A 15,870-nucleotide genomic window follows, 5' to 3' on the forward strand; every position below is an offset into this window, starting at 1 on the left:
GTGTGCTATTCTGCGTAGGAAAATTGCATCGCGTACCGTCTGTTATAGAGGACGTATAAAACAAATAAAAAAACTGAATAGAAACCAATCCAACACAATCACTGAACACACGTCTTGAAACAGGTGACAGAACAGCTCAAAACTCCACGTTGAATGGATAATCCTTGTGCTTTTTAGCGATGCATGCGGCGCGATGCGATGTCCATGTTAACTTCACAGGAGTGCTTATACAATGAAATATCGCATAGGATGGCATGGCACCAAATAAGATGCGATATTTCATTGTATAAGCACCCATGGCATGAGATGTGATGGGTGCTTAGTATGACATATGATGCAAGCACCTCTGCCATTGTTTTGCGTCACCCCAGTATCCATGAGATCCTGAAGCATGGCGAGTGGACACGGAATACATGTTAAGTAATCCGCGTCCGCTCGTCACGCTTCGGGCTCGGTGGCTCGTTGCGCTCACCACACTATACAAAATCAACTCCACGCCGACGTGGATAGTGGGGGTATGAAAAGGTCGGAGGATGCGTTCCGCCACGCTTCAGGATCTTGTGGATAGTGGTGCTGTTTTTGGGACACATTCATCTGACACGCATAAAACACTACAGAAACAGTATGAACCACTGAAATCACATCGCATCGCTTGCCTTTATTGGTGAACATGTGATGCGATTTCACTACGTATGTTAATTGGGCGCCGTGATAATACACAAGTACCATGTAATCATTTCTAGAGGGGAGGGGGGTATTTATCAAAGCTTGGAGAGTGATAAGGTTGAGAGAAAAAGCTTCTGACTTTTTTCAAACATAGTGGTAGATGTATAAAGAGGTGATAAAGTGCCTGGTACTTTATCACCGGCTTAACAGCTCCTGACTGTTAAGTTTAATAAGGGACAGTTAGCAGCTGATTGGCCGGTGATGAAGTACCAGGCACTTTATAACTTCTCCTCCCTTATCATTGCTTCATACATCTACCCCATAGCCTGTAATGCGAGATTACCCCCCCCCCCCCCAATGTTAGGATTGCCCAAGCCATTGGGACAATTAGTGCAATCAGGGGATGCTGGTGTTTAATATACCAACGCTGGCATCTCGTCTGCCATCAAAACACCAGTACAGTGAACATATGGAATACTGACATCCTGAACGGCAAGTATGAGGGCAGGGGGTATCATCAAACATCACACCGGGTAGGGGGAGATTTTAGGTTAAGGCACTAGTGGGGGTAAGGCTGGGTGTGTGTGTGTGTGTGGTGGGGGGGGGGTTTAGATTTAGGCACTGGTGGGGGTAAGGCTGTGGGGGGGGGGGGCGGCGTTTAGGGTTAGGCTGCAAGAAGGTTGGGTTGTGGGCTCAGGGTTAGTATACCTGCCTGACTCCTTCGGGATGCCGACGTCCGTATTCTGACCGCCATTATCGGTATGTATCCCATTGGGACAACACGTCACGCACCTCCAGCTTGTATTATTGGGTCAAAATTAAAGCATTTAATTTAAAAAAAACATAACACCACCAATATTATCTGTGCAATAATGTACGGGAAACATTTGAATGAATGTTTGGACTGATTTTGTAGCCAGAAAAACAGCTGTGCAATAATGATATAAATGCTCGTTAAAACGATTTTGTTTGGATACAGCAGTCAAATTGTAGCCAGTACAGTCCAATGGTGTCTGCTGGTGAAGACCACTTGTGCCAATATAACATAAACACAATGTTCCATAGTGGAAAATCCGCCTTCCGATTGGCTGAGCCAGTAACGGGCCCTCGAGACACCTGGCATTTACACAGCGCACACAGTTTTGCAACACAACTTTATGAAAAACTGGTCATTTATGCTTATTAAAAACTTCATTTTTAATTTAAACTGTAATCTAAAGTTAACAGCAATTAGAATTTCATGCCAACAGAACCAAAGTACTGCCAGCAGGTCAATTATTGCATCTGTTTGCCAGTGAAAGCAGGTACTACAGTATATCGGATATACTCTAACTCAGGCATGTACAGAGAGTAGGGATCACGGCAAACCTACAGACCTCAGCTAAGCAATGTGGAAGTTTCCGGCAATGAAAAGTGAGGCTAATTCATGCTTGTAAGCAAATGTCATTTCTTTTTATCGTTGTTATCTCTCCTTTCCCCTTTTCTTTTCTTCTTTTCTTCCCCCTCTCTTATGTCTTTAATTGTTATGTAATGCAGAAAACTCAATAAAAAATGTACGCAACTTAAAAAAAAGGAATTTATTTTTTCTAAGCTAAGTGCCTACCCAGAAATAAAAAAGGGACGCCTATCAGCGCCATCACAATTGCGCACACATTAGCAGCCTATTCGCAAAAATGAGGAACAACGATCCAAAGGGTGGGTCTATGGCTATTCACACTGGACATAGCAGCAGCGATGTTATTGCGCATACGAACGTGCAGCTGATGGCGGATGCACCCCCCCCCCCCCCCCAGCATCTTCCCAACCACTCCCCGCTCCACACCTCCAAGCGGTAACTTCCTGCCAATCACTTCTCACCGCAATCCTCATAGTGAGCGAGATCGAAGCGGAGCATGTGCAATGCCATCGCAGTAAACGCGCAGTGTGCTGACAATCGCTCTGTTATGCGAACTTCGGCCATTGTATACAAACCTGAATTATGCCAATATCATAGCGTTGCATCTAACTAAACACTTTAAGGTCATAACAATTACTTCCCAAACAGATAAACTGCTGAGGAAATCTAGGCCAGGATTGGTTCCGGTAGTGTTATTACGCTTTGCCTGCCTGAATATGCAACCGTAACAACGGTCTGATCATCTGTTCTAGAACCTGTACGGCACATGCAGTATCGCTTAATAAATTCAATCCTCTAACAAGTCCTTACCTATCCATATTATAACACTATAATGGTTGTGTTTGTACACAGATTTTATTTTTTATGATTCGGAATTCGGTTTGTTCTGTTGGGCATCGCAAATAAACTACTGGGTGAATTTGGATTGTGTTTTCACTACTGTATAGCTCAGTGACCTAGAACGTTGGTACATCAGGCCGAGGAGCAACAAAGGAAAAACCAGACGCTTTACACCCAGCACTTTCAGTTCCGCGGAGCAATCAGACGTCCGCACGAGCGAAGCCGCGGGCAAACGCTGGTTACAAAGTAATCTCACCGGATCAGAAACAACTGCAGTGATTTATAACATACACAGAGGGCATTTCAAATGTGTATATAAAGGAAAAGGAAGGGAATACAGATTATATTACAGATATAGGACATTATTTAACTGTAGCCAGTATACAGAGGCGCGGATTAATAAACACAAATATTTTGTTAATAAACATCAATAAATGATTTCCAACAATAGTTACAAATAAGGTGAAATAAAAATGTACATAGCGATTTAATGCCTTTGTAGCCCCCCAAGGCCGAGGTGACATACAGAGTGTACCCAGCAGTCAAAGACGGATATCCAGATTACCCTCCCAAACCAAGCACCTGTTTCCGCCCACTGTATAAATAGTTTGGAGCAACTTCTATTTTGAGTATCATAATGGGAGAGGCATACTGTATAGTGGAATAGCAGCTGGCAGGCAGTGCTGGTCTTTGTGGTGCATCTCTCGGTATTGTCTGCTGCTGAAAACGGCTGGAGGAATGGAGGAGGAGTCACACAGGGAACGCATCTACTGTTTGGGTCCCCATTGCTTTTGCTACCTTTAAGGGGTATTTCGCATGTAGGGAACAAAGGTGTCTGCTGCACAAATGCCCTACCCCAAGCACACTTGCATGACAACATTGTCATTGTCAACATTGTCATTGCACAAAATAAACCACAAAACCAAAAGTTGGATTATGGGCCAGATTTGTCTTTTTTTAGCAAAGCAAAAAAGCACGTAAATGAGAAAAACCATGCTGCACTGCAGGGGGCAGATGTAACATGCCCAGAGAGAGTTAGATTTGGGTGGGGGCATGTTCAAACTGAAATCTAAATTGCAGTGTAATAATTACACATGTAAATGATCCCGGCTATAGGTGGGAGGACGTTCATTACGTGTAATAGAGCAGGGATTAACCCTTTCCACCAGACTACCAATGCAGAACATGCCAACTCTGCCAGCGCAGCGGACGCTGGTGTGTAGCAAACCGCAGAATGAATCTGACCTAATTCACTTTCTTTAGCTTTTTTGTTAACACGGTCCCGGGCGCTGCCTTGTAGGTACCAAACAAACCTCGCTACAAGGTCTCTGAAGACGTCCCAATATTTCAGGGAAACTTTCCGCCAACTGGCTCATGTGAGGAACCCTTTGTATAAGAAAGCATTCTGTGCAGAGCGGTTGCATATTTAAATGTGAGTATTTATTCCACGGCTACGGTGTAAATGTTTACCCGGCTTCATTCCTGACATCAATAGAACATACATTAACAAACATACATTATGCACCAACGACGCCGGACCGATCTCTCGTAGCTTCAGCAGAAACGCAGAACAGAACGCTGCACAAATACCACCGAGAACAGGTCGTTCCTTATGGAATAATTTATACAGAGAGCCATTATTTATGGAGTATAATTTACGATCCCGGCTTGTTACTGAAAGCCTTCTCAGTTCATAAAAAAAAACAAGAAAAAAAAAAACCTAAAAACAAAACAAAAAAAATCAAAAAGGGGAAATTAACACAACAAACGTTTCTCGCCGGCAATAAAACGTGAGCTTATTTGCAAATGCAAAAAAACGCGCAGAATAAACATTTGACATTTTATTGTAGTAAATGCAAAATGTAATTTAGAAATCGTAAAAACGCCAGACGGCATCCAGGCGGCCATAAAACAGGACGTTGCTCGCTGCGCCGGAGTGGGCGGCTCTGCCGAAACAATTGACGGTATTTACAGGAAACAAAACTATTTACCATTGCGGCAAAAGGGTTTTCTGGGGGCAAGTGAGATTTCATCATTACAGTTTAAAAGTGATTTATTTTATTTTTAACAGAGATAATAAAAAATATATTTTATGCTCATTGTACTTTTCCAGAAGTTATTCATTAATATAATTTAAAGGGATTTGCCTGGAAAGTGGAATCGGCGCAGATATATGGTTTTTCAAAAACAATTAAATCTTTAAATATAAACCGGAGTTGCGATTATATACAGTATATTATATATATTTATTTATTTATATATATATATATATATATATATAAAATATGGAAATATAAAGAGATTAGTCTTGTCCCCGTTATTATTCATCCTTGTCGTACGATTTCCTCCTCCTCAGACGACAGTTCCATACAGGAGAATTACAGGGATTTTTTTTTCCTGTTGCCTGTTGCTCCGTCCCTAATTTTTGTGGCTTGGATTGGTTCCAGCTTGTACGTCTGAGTCAGTGTCGTGAGCATCTCTGCCACCGTTATAGGGAATGTTCAGCCTGACAAGTAACAGTACCTGCCAGAGTCGCCTGTCAGCCAAGCACCGAATCCAGACACAAATGTGCCCACGCGTCTTACAAAATATCCATCTTCTGAGATTACTCGATGCGTATTTGCCCCTCTAATAGGCGGTAAATCCTCCCAGTGTACGCTGTCCTTCATGTCCCAGGTGCCTGCTCCCTCTCATAAATGGTATAGCTGGAATAATCGTACATAAAATACAGAAATCACACAGACTATTTTATGTTTCCGACCGTATGGGCTTTAGAAGTGACAGCGGAGCACTTTACGCTACTTCCAGCAGCCCCCCCACCCCTCCCCATCTACAGGAATCATCGCTCACCTGGCCTGTTAGACATGTTTCACCCAGAGTGATCCCTACAGAACGGAATACGCGCATGTAGACGTGTGCCAACATATGTTTCTCTGATCGTGCGAAGCAGATGAACCAGTTAGAGCGGGGGGGGACAGAAAATGTGTGCAGCCGGTAGAGAGGTGGTATCGCTGCATTCCTGCAGAAATCAAGAGTGTGCTAAGTATCAGCGCTGATTATTTCATCAGACGAGGACGCCGCTCGCACCGGCTAATTTGGCTGCCAGATAATATTTTACTCATAAAATAATTGTGCACCTGTTGTGACAGAAGTCGCTCAAACTAATGATAATAAGTCAAAGGACTCAATTTAAGGACATGAGCTCGTCCCTTTCATTCTTCCTCTACCCCCCAGAATATTAAACAGCTTATACGCTGGGCTGAGACCAGACACAGGATAGACGGTTCCAAATACGCGTTATATGGTGTGTAAATGTACACAAACACGCGGATGCATGACCGCTACGTCATACACCACAGATATGTTTATATATATATATATCGAAATGTACAGAAAAAAACCCTTCAATGCGCTAATATATGAGCAGCATCTCTATGTGTCCCCCCTGTCAGTTGGGAAAAGAGAAATGGATAGCATAAGAGATAGAGTGCGCTAGAACCTCCACCACCAAATTCTTGTCACTGTAATAATTACAGGCTGTATTGTCTTAGACAAATTTAATATAAAAGTACAATAAAAATACAATATAAAACTTTTTCTCATTCATTTGTCATGATTGCAATACAGCGGAAGGAAAACGAACACCCAACGCGTTTAGTCATAGCGACTTCCTCAGGGTAATGGTCAAAATGTGGTTAATGAGTGGGACCAAGTTATTTCAGTCCACTACTGGTGTACCAACTTCAAAATTTGAACAGGCTAAAATGCTTTTTTGGTGTTCTTCTTTTACGACCAATCAATATAGATAAATACTGCAGATAAACAAGAGCAATTTCTGGAAGGAGACTAACAATATCTTTGCCTCCCACAGGTAGAACCTCTCAGAGAGTGTATCTAGCATAGATATGCAGCCTTTAAAGAATATACTTCATTCAAATATAAAAATATTTCAAAATACGGAATAATCTGTTATCCAAAAAATTCTTCTGGTTTTAGATAAGGGATACTAAACCTCTAATAATACACACACACACACACTTTATGTACATAGTACGAGTCACATACAACAAAGGTACAACGATTTTCTTTAGAAAACAGAACACATTGACCTACAAATATATATAAGAAACAGCGCATTATTCCGTCAGTAGTGGTGACAGGCAGAGAGCTATTCCCGAATACACACAATCAGCCAATCAGAGGTGTTAAAGTGAACAGAAGGCGATCGGCAAGGAGCGGCGTACAGTGTGACACAATACACATCACATGATATCATCAGCCCAGCCGGGAACCATCAGACACACATAAGCTGATATGGTGCAGGGTGGGGTGTTACACTTCTAATGGGAGATGGGTATAATTGTAGTAACAAGTGCGCTGTATAACTGTCTGAGCTGTATAACATTACGTCTGCTCTACGCGCCTATACACTGCGCTGTGCCTTCCAATAGTGAATCACACCACACAGATTTCTCCTGTGAACTAAATGCAATGATCCCATCTGTAGTAATCCCACTTATATATCTGGTACGAACAGCACATCAGTTTGGAGAGTTCTATGTGCGTGTCTTGTTAAATTCTGGGAAAAACGTATTCTAGTATTCAGAAACATATGTAGTCTTTTTTTGTATTTTTTTATAATCTATCACAGTATATATTTATGTGATGTGTGAGGCTTATAAATGACTGTGTATTTAAAGGCCCGCGCACACCAGTGGTTTTTCCAGTGTCTTTCATCCTGACCAAAAAAAAGCAGATACCGTTATACCCAGATGAAAGCATTGCGATTTTTAGACTCCTGATTTTGTCTGGCTGTAAAACAGAATTCTGCCGTTTCTGCCCATTTAAAAAAAAAAAAACACTGATGAGTTTAAAAACATGTTTTCAGTCTTTAAATGTAACAAAAATACTAAAAATAACTTTTTTTTTTCCAACAAAAAAAAATCCGGTACTTGTGTATTATAGCGGCGCCCATCGCATACCATAAGGCATGCGATGGTATGCGATGCGACGCGATATCGTGCAATATTGTACAATGTCATATAATTTTAAAATTGTATGACATTGTGTATGGCATACAATGCCATACAATGCGATGCGATTAAAAATTGTGAAATGTGAAATGCACCCCCACGCCACCCGTGACTATAAACGTGAACCCGAAGCGTGGCGAGCGCAGTGAGCCCGCGAGGGGCGGCGGTATGCGTCCTCCGACCTTTTCATACCCCCACTATCCACGTCGGCGTGGAGTTGAGAATAGAAAGTGTGGCGAGCGCAGCGGATACCTTCACAGGTATCGGCGTCCCCTCGCGGGCTTCACAGGTATCCGCGTCCCCTCGCCACGCTTCGGGCTCGCCACACTTTCTATTCTCAACTCCACGCCGACGTGGATAGTGGGGGTATGAAAAGGTCGGAGGACGCGTACCGCCGCGCTCGCCACGCTTCGGGTTCACGTTTATAGTGGGGGGTGGCGTGGGGGTGCATTTAACATTGTAAGCACCCATTTGGGTGCTCATACAATGTTTCATCGCATAGGGGGCAAAAATCGCGTCGCAACGCATGCCATCGGGTGCATGGCATGCGATGCGATAAAAACATCGCGCAATGTACATCGGGGGCGCCGCTATAATACACAAGTACCAAAAATCCACATTTCAACATGTAAACTTTATTGTAAAAAAAATAAAAACACACCCTTGTGGGCACATCGGCCAACCTGATGGAGGCAGAGGAATGGGGCAGGCGATTGAATACAACACTACAGAACCATCCCCTATACATGAGGGAACATCATAGTAATGTCAGCGCACTACCACAACCATTGGTCCTGCATCTAATAACAATGCAGCTAATGAGCCTATGCTTCACCTGTCTACGGACCATGCATTCTCTGTGCCCAGGGCTGGGCAGGTCAGCCATATTATGGGATACACTGAGATTATGTATTCTCGATTTTTAAAAGTAGCTTCAAGAACCCCCCTCCTCTCTCACACACACACACACACACACACACACACACCACAACACTGTGATTGGCAGTGGATGTCCGATTATGTCAAGGACCCATGTACTCCTCAGATCAGATGATTCAGCATGTGTCGTCTTACTTCCTCGGTGTCACATTGCAGCTGCCACTATAATAACGCTCTCATAATGACTTAATGGGCAGCTTACAAACCATTTATGCATGCCACCCTTCAACTACTACTGTAATACACCTTACCATGTGCTTCATGCCTCACCTATTGCGAGCCAATCTACCTGGTGATTAATGCCATCCATCACCCACTGCCACCCAACCTACCTAGGGCTTCATACCACTCATCCCCCACTCTTACCCTACCTACCTGGGGCTTCATACTACTCATCCCCCACTCTCACCCTACCTACCTGGGGCTTCATAACACTCATCCCCTACTCTCACCCTACCTACCTGGGGATTCATATCACTCACCCCCCACTCTCAACCTACCTACCTGGGGCTTCATATCACTCATCCCCCACTCTCAACCTACCTACCTGGGGCTTCATACCACTCATCCCCCACTCTCACCCTACCTACCTGGGGCTTCATATCACTCATCCCCCTCTCTCACCCTACTTACCTGGGGCCTTCATATCACTCATCCCCCACTCTCACCCTACCTATCATCCCCCACTCTCACCCTACCTACCTGGGGCTTCATACCACTCATCCCCCACTCTCACCCTACCTATCATCCCCCACTCTCACCCTACCTACCTGGGGCTTCATACCACTCATGCCCCACTCTCACCCTACCTACCTGGGGCTTCATATCACTCATCCCCCACTCTCACCCTACCTACCTGGGGCTTCATACCACTCATCCCCCACTCTCACCCTACTTACCTAGGGGCTTCATATCACTCATCCCCCACTCTCACCCTACCTATCATCCCCCACTCTCACCCTACCTACCTGGGGCTTCATACCACTCATGCCCCACTCTCACCCTACCTACCTGGGGCTTCATACCACTCATCCCCCACTCTCACCCTACCTACCTGGGGCTTCATATCACTCATCCCCCACTCTCACCCTACCTACCTGGGGCTTCATACCACTCATCCCCCACTCTCACCCTACCTACCTGGGGCTTCATACCACTCATCACCCACTCTCACCCTACCCACCTGGGGCTTCATACCACTCATCCCCCACTCTCACTCTACCTACCTGGGGCTTCATATCACTCATCCCCCACTCTTACCCTACCTATCATCCCCCACTCTCACCCTACCTACCTGGGGCTTCATACCACTCATGCCCTACTCTCACCCTACCTACCTGGGGCTTCATACCACTCATGCCCCACTCTCACCCTACCTACCTGGGGCTTCATACCACTCATCCCCCACTCTCACCCTACCTACCTGGGGCTTCATACCACTCATCCCCCGCTCTCACCCTACTTACCTGGGGCTTCATACCACTCATCCCCCACTCTCACCCTACCTACCTGGGGCTTCATACCACTCATCCCCCGCTCTCACCCTACTTACCTGGGGCTTCATACCACTCATCCCCCACTCTCACCTGGGTCTTCATACTACCCATCATTCACTGCCACTCAACCAACCCAATGCTTCATGCCACCCATCACCCACTGCTATCCACCCTACCTGGGGCTACATGTCACCTCACCTGTTGCTACACACCCTGCCTGGGGCAATAACACTGCAGTCTAGAGTAGGGGGTACAGGTACAAATATTCTACATTGCTCCAGCAAGAATGCAAAGCTGGGGCCAATGTCCACGGAGCGCCCATGTTTACGCACAAGCACACGCATGTTAAGGCTGAGTTAAGAACATACTGTTATTATTTTTACCCTCACAGCAGCCCTACCATGGCCTTGTCAGGCATTATGTCATATTGATCTATTCCCCATATGTACAATGATCACCACCCAGAGACATACACTTTCTGCCCAATAACTACATTGTCAGACCTGTAGTAGGCGTACGTTATGTGAAATGGCAGCGAGGAAACATCGTGATATTAGGGACAAACAGATCAATCTCTCACAGAGGGAGAGATGTTTCAACACATGGAGAGAGGAAGAGTGGATAAGGTAGAGCCCAAATCAACCATTTAGCTTGTAACTGTTATTTCAAATAGTATGCTAGATAAATGCCAGGACCTGATTGGCTGCTTTGGGCAACTAATCCATGTATTTATTTTGCGCCAAGGCTCGATACATCTGCCCCTAATTTCAACATTGAGGACTCCAGGATTTCATTTCCAAATCCAATGTAACGTGCAATAGGGATTACTGACAGGGAAATGTATAACAACGAGATAGACATACCACGTAAATACCCCCATGTATTTCTGCTTGTGGCCGGCCGGCCATGCTGGGACTTACTGTTCCACAGCAGGATGTATGACTGTGGATTGGGAAATAGCTATTCCATAACACAGGCATGTGGAGGAGATACCCTCTGTGCCATGTGTATCCTCCCTATACAGCACTAATGATAAGAATCCTTCCCTATAGCCAAGGCTCACACATATCCGACCATACTGGGTCTATTCCCCGTCCAAATGTGATCTACATGAGGCTCAGATATGGGCATCAAAACAGCACCTCAATAGTCCTGACTCTTAATACCCCAGACTGGGAAATGATTGGCTTTAAAACAAACAAAACATGTCTGTTTATCTGCAACTGTTGCCGACGACCTGGATGTAGCACCAGGGGGTGCAGCGTCAGGACTACACTGGCAGGGGGCTTATCCTCCATAGAAGAGGGCACAGTGGGTTCCGCACTCATGTTCTGGCTACAGCGAGCCACCAGTGCTTGCCCTGGCATGTGTGCGGGGCAAGAGGCACACCAGCCGAGGCACCTCTGAATGGGAAACAATTGTGAGGTTAGAATTATAAGTATATGGACTACAGGACTCCCAGGAATTTATTGTGTGTGTATAATATATATATATATATATATATATATATATATATATATATATATATAGACCGCACTCACACTAAACTGGTTCAACTTCAGGGTGCGTGACAAGGGGTTCACGTGTTAGCATGAGCCCCAAATACAACCCGTGGGTTCCCACTGTGTGATGTGGGAAGTAGAGCACTCTCTCAAATAACACATATATAAAATATACACACGCGCGCGCACGCACACACACACACACAGACCTAGTGAAACATAACGGTTGTACCCCACACAGCGCTCCTCAGATTAATAAGAATATGCACAAACATGGCTGTCAGCAGGATTTACATGCCAAAGTGTTTATGGCAGACGGAAATGATCCACAATACTGGAGCTAACTACATTATTTTTTATGCTAATTACAGCTGCAGCTAATTTGCATGCTAATTTTCAGTACAAAAAAAAAAATCTTTAAGGAGGAGTAAGACAAGACAGCTGCGTGAAAGTCAAAGGGCTCCGTACACTCCGAAATGACAATTTCAATCCACGTATCAACAGATCCGCATAAAACGCCAGGAAAACGTGTGACTTCTCGTGACAGCGACACTCAGCTGGGGCTCTGGGCCTTCATTAGAATAATATTACAATTTCTGCTTTGTGGGAGAACAGCGAAGATGGAAATATGACATACACGGCCTTTGTTCTCACTGCATCTCTGTGTGAGCCAATCACTGCGCCTTCCATGCTTCCGCCTCCAACGCATCACATGGGCAACGCACGCGTGGAAACCGCCGGGCTCCATTATCAGGGCTTTTCTGGATTTCTAATTTTTTCTAGTGTCTGGCCCTCTGCGGTGATGAACCACACACAGAGCAAAGGGTACGCGTTCATTGGATTTAAAGTGTCTAGGTCAATAAGTCGACCACTATTGTTCAACATAGACAAAAGGTTGACACAAGCAAAAGGTTGATTTGTAATTTATCGGCGTGAGTTTTTCGTGATTTTTTTTTTACCGGCTTGTTAATACTCCCCCATCCCAGTGGGCATAGAGGGAGTGTGCCCAATGCAGCGAGGCACCGTACCCGAAGCATAGTGAGCGCAGTGCGCCATGTGAGGGGATGAGGTACAATTACACGCTACCCAATTTGTTGATCATATACATGTGTCGACCTAATGACCTCATAACCAGCAACTTATAGAACCATCCCGTTGCTCTGGCAGATAAAACACTCGTTGGTCCACAAGCCCTAAAACCAGATCCTTACTTATGTGTCTATTGGGCCTGATTCAGCAAAGCAAAAAAAAGCACACACATGGGCAAAACCATGCTGCACTGCAGGTGGGGTAGATGTAACATGTGCAGAGTGATTTAGATTTGGGTGGAGTGTGTTCAAATTGAAACCTATATTGCAGTGTAGAAATAAAGCTGTCTGACATCTGTAGTCTACATGCAAAAGCAGCCAGTATTTACCCTGCAGAGAAACAATATCATTGTAAATAGCAACATGGTTTGTTCAAGACACAAAATGACAGTATGTTATTAACCCTTCGTTCACTCCTCTGCAGTCACATCGTGTTTGGGAAGCGGAGTAATCAGACGGCTGGTTTATGTGAAACGCGTGCTGCGGCATTGTAAATACAGTGTCCATTACCTTTAATTTCTCCCAGAAGTTCACTTGCGTTGAGCCGTTCCATTTTCTCTTTCCAGTCCTTAGAGAGCAGCTTCTCCATGCAGGTAGAGTCTGAGGACATAGAACATTATTAGGATACAGGGACTGATGCTACGTACACATGTGATAGCAGAGGAAATGGATCATACATTCATATTTCATTATTTCTGTTTATGCATCCAAATAAAAAGACCCCGGATATATTAGGACATACGGTATTGCTCATTTTATTACAGGTAAACCATATGTATGGGCCGGAGTCAGAATCTTCTTATAGAATTATTAGTATTAGTACAGAGTTGTAACACACATTGTATCCTTACAGCGGTCCCACAGTAACCCTTTATTAGGTCCTTTACATTTCCTATGGAAGATGATATAACTGTGGTCTGTATAGCAGTGCTGAAAAACAGACCACACTGTGCTAGAAGCACCAAACGCAGAGAGCGACACCCCAGGCAGGGAGGAGGAACTGCACAGGTTTTTAAAGATGCCGGGTTCTAGAATTAACACTATCAGTATTACAGAAACCTAATATCACTAATCTGTACTGTTGGGGAAAACTGCTCCTACCACTATAGCCCACATGTAGCCCTGTACAAACACAACACTTGTCTCCTGATATACTCTGTGCTGCTGGGGATGATGCTCCTCCCACTATATAACCCTCAGCCTGTGGCTTCCTGCTGCCTCCATTCCCCTCCTCACATCATATCACTGCCCCTGTCACATGCAGCCCTGTCCTCACTGACACAGCACTCATCTCCTGATATACTCTGTGCTGCTGGGGACCCTGCTCCTTTCACTATATAACTCTCAGTCTGTGGCTTCCTGCTGCCTCCATTCCCCTCCTCACATCATGTCACTGCCCCTGTCACATGCAGCCCTGTCCTCACTGACACATCCCTCATATCCTGATATACTCTGTGCTGCTGAGGACCCTGCTCCTCCCACTATAACTGTCAGTCTGTGGCTTCCTGCTGCCTCCATTCCCCTCCTCACATCATGTCACTGCCCCTGTCACATGCAGCACTGTCCTCACTGACACATCCCTCATCTCCTGATATACTCTGTGCTGCTGGGGTCCCTGTTCCTCCCATTATATAACTCTCAGTCTGTGGCTTCCTGCTGCCTCCATTCCCCTCCTCACATCATGTCACTGCCCCTGTCACATGTAGCCCTGTCCTCACTGACACATCACTCATCTCCTTATATACTCTGTGCTGCTGGGGACCCTGGTCCTCCCACTATATAACGCTCAGTCTGTGGCTTCCTGCTGCCTCCATTCCCCTCCTCACATCTAGTCACTGCTCCTGTCACATGTAGCCCTGTCCTCACTGACACATCACTCATCTCCTTATATACTCTGTGCTGCTGGGGACCCTGCTCCTCCCACTATATAACGCTCAGTCTGTGGCTTCCTGCTGCCTCCATTCCCCTCCTCACATTATGTCACTGCCCCTGTCACATGCAGCCCTGTCCTCACTAACACATCACTCATCTCCTGATATACTCTGTGCTGCTGGGGACTCTGCTCCTCCCACTATATAACTCTCAGTCTGTGGCTTCCTGCTGCCTCCATTCCCCTCCTCACATCTAGTCACTGCTCCTGTCACATGCAGCCCTGTCCTCACTGACACATCACTCATCTCCTTATATACTCTGTGCTGCTGGGGACCCTGCTCCTCCCACTATATAACTCTCAGTCTGTGGCTTCATATCACTGCTACTGTCACATGCAGCCCTGTGCTCACTAACACATCACTCATCTCCTGATATACTCTGTGCTGCTGGGGACCCTGCTCCTTCCACTATATAACTCTCTGTCTGTGGCTTCCTGCTGCCTCCATTCCCCTCCTCACATCATGTCACTGCCCCTGTCACATGCAGCACTGTCCTCACTGACGCATCCCTCATCTCCTGATATACTCTGTGCTGCTGGGGACCCTGCTGATCCCACTATATAACTCTCAGTCTGTGGCTTCCTTCTGCCCCCATTCCCCTCCTCACATCATGTCACTGCTCCTGTCACATGCAGCCCTGTCCATACTGACACGTCACTCATCTCCTGATATACTCTGTGCTGCTGGGGACCCTGCTCCTTCCACTATATAACTCTCTGTCTGTGGCTTCCTGCTGCCTCCATTCCCCTCCTCACATCATGTCACTGCCCCTGTCACATGTAGCCCTGTCCTCACTGACACATCTCTCATATCCTGACATACTCTGTGCTGCTGGGGACCCTGCTCCTCCCACTATATAACTCTCAGTCTGTGGCTTCCTACTGCCTCCATTCCCCTCCTCACATCATGTCACTGCCCCTGTCACATGCAGCCCTGTCCTCACTGACACATCTCTCATATCCTGACATACTCTGTGATG

At 45.5% G+C, this 15,870-nt stretch overlaps 1 protein-coding gene across 17 annotated transcripts in view; it reads right to left on the reverse strand.

Moving 5' to 3' along the window:
* SOX6 (SRY-box transcription factor 6) overlaps nucleotides 1-15,870 on the reverse strand; it is a 442,476-nt gene that overhangs the window by 160,759 nt on the left and 265,847 nt on the right. For all 17 annotated transcript variants that reach the window (XM_083164677.1, XM_083164684.1, XM_083164689.1 and 14 more), the window contains one exon: nucleotides 13,471-13,560. In XM_083164677.1, the coding sequence (XP_083020803.1) occupies nucleotides 13,471-13,560 (90 nt within the window). The remainder of the gene's footprint in view (nucleotides 1-13,470; nucleotides 13,561-15,870) is intronic.

The sequence above is a fragment of the Crinia signifera genome, chromosome 11 (genome assembly GCF_055691185.1).
Source record: "Crinia signifera chromosome 11, ASM5569118v1, whole genome shotgun sequence".
Taxonomy (NCBI): Eukaryota; Metazoa; Chordata; class Amphibia; order Anura; family Myobatrachidae; genus Crinia; species Crinia signifera.